Here is a 7769-nt window from a genome sequence, read left to right as displayed (position 1 = left end):
ATTAGTCAAACATATTTCTTCGCTGTTTGCAATTTAAGTGTGTTCCCTGCTGATAGTTTATATGAGTCCACCAAACTATAGAGAGACCAGGTCCTCTTATGAGTTCCCACTGAGAATGCTAATGAAACAATAAGTAAATAAGACAGGGAGTTTTACGTGGAAAAATTCCTGCTCAAGGGGATAAAAAACTACGACCTACACTGGTAGGATTTCAACTTCACTATGAGTAACTTGTATATTATAACCTACGCAATATAAGAATTAAACTCTTAATCCCTCACTAACTTGTAATACACCTATTACAAGCCAATTTGCAATACATTTATTATAAAGACATCAACTCATGACTAACTCTAGTCATGACACAAACACTAAGATTTTATGGTTTTACAAGGGGGTTCCTAAGCAACGCTTCTATCTAAGCAAATTAGGAATTTGAATGAAGAACAATTATAAAGTTACAACTCAACTAAGGACAATAATATACTAGGTTTTGGAACTGGTCCGTAGTAGTGTTAAACTTTATTCTTGATGCACTTGAGAATTGAATGCTTGAATATCAGATGGCTTGAATGCTTGAAGTGAATTCTCAAGTGTTCAAGTGATGTTTTGTTGTAATACTCTTGTTAATACAACTTGGTTGGATGACATCACTTGAATGATGTAACCAATTGGTTGGTCAAGGGACAAGTGACTGCAGAACTGTGCTGCACTATTTCTATGTACAGTGCATGCAGTCACTTTCTAGCTGTACATAGTTGACTTCGTACTGCTGTTATGAAAACACAAGGGTAACAGGTCCTTGTGTTGGTTCTCTATCTTCTGAAGTTGTAACAGTTCATATTAGCTAGAGTCCGTTGACTAGCAATATGTACCAAGTGTGCCAGGTTCCTTATCTGGTTCTTTGACAGTAAGTTTGTTAGATCATCAAAACATAAAGCTAAGACATTGGAAACCCATCAATTTCCCCCCTTTTGATGATGACAAACTCAAAAATTGATAACCCACATTTAGAGCATAATTAACTAGATAAAGCAACATGAACTTCACAAGTTCCCCCCGACTCTATGCTTCCCCCTTAATCAGATCCCTATTTTGAATTTTACTCCCCCTTTTGGCATCATTAAAAATACACAAGCAAGCAATCAGCATAAAAAAGTCTAGCCTAGCTAACTCATACCACATATGTGCACACAACATGATAAAAGATAGAAACAGAGAAACATAAGCACTAGATAGCAAAAGAGAATAGTTTTTATATAGAAAGCATATGCCTTTGCTATATAGCAAAGGCAAAGATTGGACTGTTTCTAGTAGGAGAAGTACAAGTACATCCCATCCATATCACAAAGAGAAACAAAAACAACTGCCAAGTTATCAAAACAGGAACATAAAATCCATAAACTATTCACTGAAAGGGCTGCCTAAGAGACACTAGGAGGAGAGGGTTTGGAAGCTGCAGCAAGGGTTTAGAGAACAAGATCTCTTCGAGCATTTGCCTACATTTGCTCGGTGAGCAGTTTCTCCTTCAGGTTCTCCACTTGTGCCCTGAGATAAGCATTTTCTTTGGTCAAACGAGCTATCTCCTCATTTGACCCTGAGGCCCCTTGGGCCTGCTGACCTTCCAGGATTGCGTTCTGCACCTTCAACTTTCGAATCTCCTCAGTTGCACTATTTTGAGAATTGATGAGCTGAGAGATTGTCGAAGTACTGTCTACCCCTCCATTCTTTTCGATACACTCACATTCCTCAAAAGTTGTTTGAGAGAAGGTCTGCTTCATTGTCCCTACTTTGCATTGTCCCAGTGGTACTTTGAAGAACTTAAAAACGTGCGTAAGAAGAAACCCATATGGAAGACCACAATATCCATCCTTGAAAGTCGCCACCTTATGCATATGCTCAATTATGATGGCAGGCAAGTTCACAGGTGTAAATCCATCCAGTGCCTCCATCTGATACAAGTCGGACCTGGAAGTCATGGACCTCCGCTCATCACGGGGTAGAAGAACATTGTTCACTAGCTCAACGAGTAACTGATAAACAAGGAGCAAGGTTTCCTTGTGGATCCGTTCCCCTTTCTTGTTTGCATTATCCTTCACGATAGCATTTCTGAAGTTTGACTTACACACATCCTTCACAGAAGACATACCAACAATAGGGACTTTTAGAATATCCCCAAGCAGAGCAACATCAAACACAATATCCACCCCATTAACTAAAGCACAAATATGGTCAGTGTCAACAGGAAAGAGGTCAACATAAAAGCTTTGGACCTCATCCTCATACACGTTGGATGCATCCATTTGGAATAAATACCCCCACCGTTGAAACTCAAACATCTCAATTACTTGTCTCAAGCCAGCCATATCAGAAATTGCTGGGTCAAAAGTGCGACCCAACAAGACTTTTGGTGCCTCAATCAATCTGTAGCAGACCTAGTCTCACTTTTCACTCTCTTTTCAGAAACAGGTTCCTTCACAGGTTCCAACTTTCTTTTTCCAGACTTCACACTTGATTTTTCTTTTCCACTAGACTTGTCCAACACATCATCATCAGAAAAATATTGTTCACTCACAACATGTTTCAACTTTCCTCCTTTTACAACACCTTTCACCTTTGAACTAGGGGTAGAAACATCCTCCACTAAAGCAGATTGCTTCTTCTTCTGAGATCTGTTAACCAAGGAACTGGGTTCCTTTATTGTTTCCTCATGGACTTCCACCACAGGAATGTCCTTGTCACATACCACTTCTCCATTTTTGACCAACCTCTTCTTTTTCTTCTTACTGCTCCTTTTTCTCTTTTGTAGGGCAGACTCATAAGCCTCTTTTGCTTGCAACCTAGTAGTAGGTCGCTTAGTATAGGACTCAGGAGTGATAACTACCCTTCTCTTGACTATAAAAGCATCCAGAGCAATGTTGTCTTGATCTTCCTCATAACTAGACCTCATCTCAGGAACCAGAATTTCCAAGGGTTCAATAACAAAGTATGGAGAGGGAGCAGGAGCAGAACTGACCTGGGAAGGGGTTCCTTGACTTGTTTCCTCTGGAGAAGGTCACGAGAAGTCCAAGTAGTTTCAGCTGTTGTTGAGTTTTCAAAAAGCACCACAACTCCTTCTTCCACAAACCTATGTGTCTCATTCATTTGAGACTTAGACAGACCAGAGATTACCTCATGCACTATTCCATCTACAGATATGCCCAGTATGTTTGTGGCGACCTCTTTTTCTAGAGACTCCATGGTTACCAAAGACTCATGAGCAAGAACTGCTGGAGATTGATCAACCATAACCGTTGAGACCTCTACAATCTGCGGAACTCTACCCTGTTCTCCAAACTTGCTTTGGTCGGTGAGAATTTCAGTCAAATGAGATAAAGGATTATCTAATTTTGGGGTTTCTGAGTTCTCATCAGTTGGACTGAGAGATAGGTCTGAAGGAGTCGCATGAGAATAGAGAGTGAAGGGGAATCTGGTTTGGGGGTGTTTTCAGTGGTTGAGACTGGAGAGGTGAAAGAGGGTTCATCAGGGACGGAAGAATCAAGGGTTTTCTTTGGGGTGTTCTAAATGGAATAAGGGATTATCAGGTGATTTTCAGCCATTGCAGAGATACAGTTGAGAATTCTTTTTTGGAGACGGTCTGATGAGAGGAGTGTGATCGTTCAAGAAGAAGAGAGGGTTTTAATGAGAGAAAACAATTATGATGGAGAGAGAGAGAAATCGGTTCTGAAATGGCGGTACTGTGTGGGGAGTTGCAACATTTCAGAGGGACATGAAGGTATTAAAATGAAAAGACGTGACAATAGGGTCTGAAAAGGTGGATGACATGGCACTTGATTTTTGCATCTTTTAAGATATGTATGAAAAATGTACGAGACTACTAACCTGTGGTACAAGAACCAGGTTCTTGACCTGTTTTTGAAAATTTCAATCCTCTTTTACCACCCATGCAGTGCATCTACAGCCTCTATAATCATCATGCGTGTCTACTTGCAACGGTATTGAAATGAGTTAGACTTGACCGAAAAATAATTTAGCTAATGTTACTTGAGTGTGACTTTCATAGCCAGTCTAATGGGAATCAGGTTCTCAATTTGGCTTTATTTGTCCCAGCTCCAGCCTATTTATTTTAAAATATTCTCCGCTCAATGCTTTGATGAAGATATCTGTGATTTGGTCCTTTGTACTGCAGAACTTCATACAGATAAGCCCTTTCTCTACATTGTCCCTCAGAAAATGATGTCGCACATCAATGTTCTTGGTTCTTTTGTATTGAACTTGATTCTTGGCCATGTTGAGTGCACTGGTATTATCATATAGAAGAGGCACACAGTTAGTGTACACACCAAAATCTTCCAATTGCTGTTTGATCTATAGGAGCTGAGCACAGTAAGAAGCTGCAACTACATATTCTGCTTCAGCTGTTGAAAGAGCCACTGAGTTTTGCTTCCTTGTGCCCCATGAGATGAGACATGAACCTAGAAAGTGAGCCATTCTAGAAGTATTTTGCCTGTCCAAAAGATAACCAGCATAGTCAGTATCATCATACCCAATAAGATTAAAATTGTCACCTGAAGGGTAGTACAAGACCAGGTCCTATGTTCCTTTAAGATATCTCAAAATTCTTTTGGCAACCTTCAGATGAGATTCTTTGGGATTTGACTGAAACCTTGCACACAGCCCCAGACTAAAGACAATATCAGGTCTGCTGGCATTGAGGTAGAAAAGAGACTCAATAATGCCTCTATACATGGTTTGATTTACAGAAGATCCAGACTCATCCCTGTCCAGTCGAGTAGCAGTGACAATGGTAGTGTCTATCACTTTTGATGCTTCCATATCAAACCTATTCAGGAGCTCCTTGATGTATTTCTACTGGCAGATGAATATACCCTTTGTGGACTGCTTCACTTGAAGACCCAAGAAGAAATTCAACTCACCCGTCATACTCATTTCAAACTCACTTCCCATGAGTTTTGCAAATTCTTCATATAGTGAATCAGCTGTTGCCCCAAAAATGATATCATCAATATATACCTGAATGATGAGCATGTTCCTCCCCCGTTTCTTCAAGGAATAAGGTGTTGTCAATTTTCTTTCATGTAAAACAATTTTCTAAGAGGAACTTTGATAGCCTCTCATACCAAGCTCTAGGAGCCTGCTTCAACCCATACAGTGCTTTGTCTAATTTAAACACATATTCAGGGTGCTTATGACATTCAAACCCTGGAGGTTGCTTAGCATATGCTTCTTCCTTAAGAAATCCATTCAGAAATGCACTTTTGACATCCATTTGGAACAGAGTGAATTCCATATGTGATGCAAAAGTAATTAGGATTCTAATAGCTTCCATGAGAGCAACTGGAGCAAACATCTCATCATAATCGATTCCTTCCTCCTGATTGTAGCCTTGAGCTACTAGCCTAGCCTTGTTCTTTGTAGTGTTTCCATGTTCATCAAGCTTATTCCTGAAAACCCACCCGGTTCCTATGATTGTTCGATTTGAGGGTCTAGGTACCAGGTGCCATACATTATTCCTTTTGAACTGTTGCAGCTCATCTTGCATGGCTGTGATCTAGTCAGCATATTTTAAGGCTTCCTTGATATTTTTGGGTTCTATTTAGGAAAGAAAGGTTGAGAAGGCAAGTGAATTTTTGGCTTTTGATCGGGTTTGCACACATGAATCTATAGGGGTAATTATGTTGTCAAGAGGATGGGAGCTTTTGTGTTTCCAGTTGGGTACTTGAACTTCATTTGTAGAAAACCTGGGTAGATCTAACTGGTTCCCTTGTGTTCTTCTCAGCTATTTGTGGAGTACTTTGCACTGCATCAACCACTCTTCCTTCAGCTTCAGTGGTTGTAATTGAGGTACCGGGTTCCCTTGAGGAAGAAGCTGCATTATCTCCACTTGGCTCCTTCACTTGACTCATCATGTCTACCTTTCCATTTTTCATGTCAATGACTTCACCTAGAACCAGTAAGGGCTCCCCATCTTGATCATCCTTGTTTATTTTCTCATAGGAGGGATAGGACTTGTCAAAGATTACGTGAAAACTTTCCTCAACACACTAAGTAAACTTGTTGTATATCTTGTAAGCTTTGCTTTGAGAAGAATACCCCTAAAAGATTCCTTTATCACTCTTGGCATTAAATTTTCCAAGCTGTTCCTTTCCATTGTTGAGAATATAACATTTGCACCCAAATGTTCTCAAGTGAGTCAGCTTGGGCTTCCTTCATTCAGCAACTCAGAGGGGGTTTTTTTCAGGAGAGATATGATCATGCACATGTTCACCAAGTAGCAGGCAGTGTTGACAGCTTCATCCCAGAAGTTCTTTGCAAGCCCACTGTCGATCATCATAGTTCTTGCCATTTCCTCAAGAGTTCTGTTCTTCCTTTCCACAACTCCATTTTGCTGGGGGTTGTTGGGGCTGAGAAGTTATGAGTAATGCCATTCTTGGTACAAAATTCATCAAACTTGGCATTATCAAACTATGTTCCATGATCTGATCTAATGTATGATACTCTCGATTCCATCTTCACTTGGATTTTTTTTACAAAGGCTATGAATACTTCAAAGGTTTCATCTTTTGTTCTAAGAAAAGGAGTCCATATCAATCTGGAGTAGTTATCTACTATCACAAAGATGTACCTTTTTCCTCTCCTGTTTTGCCCTCTCATAGGTCCACACAGATCTATATGAAGGAGATCAAGTGGTTTTGATGTGATGACATCTTTCTTTGACTTGAATGAGGACTTCACATGCTTCCCTCCAACACAAGCATCATAGATTTTGTGCTCTTTGAACTTTGACATGGGCAGACCACGAACCAGGTCCTTCTAAATTAGTTTATTCAGAAAAGAGAAGCTTGCATGCCCCAGTCTTCTGTTTCGAGTTCAGCATCATTCTCAACAGTTTTCAAGCAACTCAGATCACCACTTTGTATAGACTCAAAATTAGCAATATAGATGTTCTTGTATCTTTTGGCCACAAGTACCACTTCACCAGTTACCAGATTTGTAACTGTGCATATCTTGGACAAGAACTCCACCTCGTTTCCTTTATCACAAATCTGAGAAATACTCAAGAGACTGTACTTAAGACCATTGAGATAGTACACATTCTCAATTGAGTGAGTGCGTGACTTTCCAACTTTTCCAACACCAAGAATGTGCCCCTTTTTCCCATTTCCAAAGGATACACTCCCTCCTTGCAGGGCTTTTAGTGAAAGAAAGTCCATAGTATTTCCAGTCATGTGCTTTGAGCAACCACTATCCATGAATCATTGTTGACTGCTTCCTTTCACTGTTTCAAGCACAAGGAAATCAAGGGTTAGATTTAGGAACCCAAGCAAGTTTGGGTCCCTTGTAATAAGCAAGAGGATGTATAAGTGCTCTTTTAGTCCATGCAGGTAACATGCATTTTTTATGAGTGGCACCTGGTCCCTTTTCAGCAGTTACTTTCTCAGCAAAAATCTTGTTTTTCTGCAGAGATTGAACCCTGGCTTGGAAATTTTCCTTGAATGCCCATTGTTCCCACAGTGGGTGCACAACCAATTATCGGGTATAGTAACATATTTGTTATGAGGGTTATAAGGAGTTTTCTCCTTTTGAAACCCTGTTCTCTGCTTGTTACCACCATTATTAACATATATGAAAGTAATAGCTTCCGAGGACCAGGTCTATTTAAGAGACTTCTCAAGATCATTCTTTACTCTTTCCAGATCTGCTTGGAACTGCCTATTTATCTCAAGTTTAGCACACAAATTAGTTCT

General features: G+C 40.0%; 1 protein-coding gene across 1 annotated transcript; it reads right to left on the bottom strand.

The window, feature by feature from the left end:
• Positions 1-6848: 6848 nt before the first annotated feature.
• LOC138873171 (uncharacterized) lies at positions 6849-7274 on the bottom strand. Its single transcript, XM_070151612.1, has one exon. The coding sequence runs from the start codon at positions 7272-7274 to the stop codon at positions 6849-6851; it is 426 nt and encodes a 141-aa protein (XP_070007713.1).
• Positions 7275-7769: the final 495 nt, after the last annotated feature.

This window comes from Nicotiana sylvestris, chromosome 7, assembly GCF_000393655.2.
Source record: "Nicotiana sylvestris chromosome 7, ASM39365v2, whole genome shotgun sequence".
Classification (NCBI taxonomy): Eukaryota; Viridiplantae; Streptophyta; class Magnoliopsida; order Solanales; family Solanaceae; genus Nicotiana; species Nicotiana sylvestris.
The sequence above is the reverse complement of the archived record's forward strand: the minus strand, read 5'-3'. Positions and strand labels throughout refer to the sequence as shown.

What these genes read in the sequence shown, in the direction of transcription:
- LOC138873171 (XM_070151612.1), bottom strand. Translation starts at nt 7,274, where the DNA reads ATGGATAGTGGTTGCTCAAAGCACATGACTGGAAATACTATGGACTTT.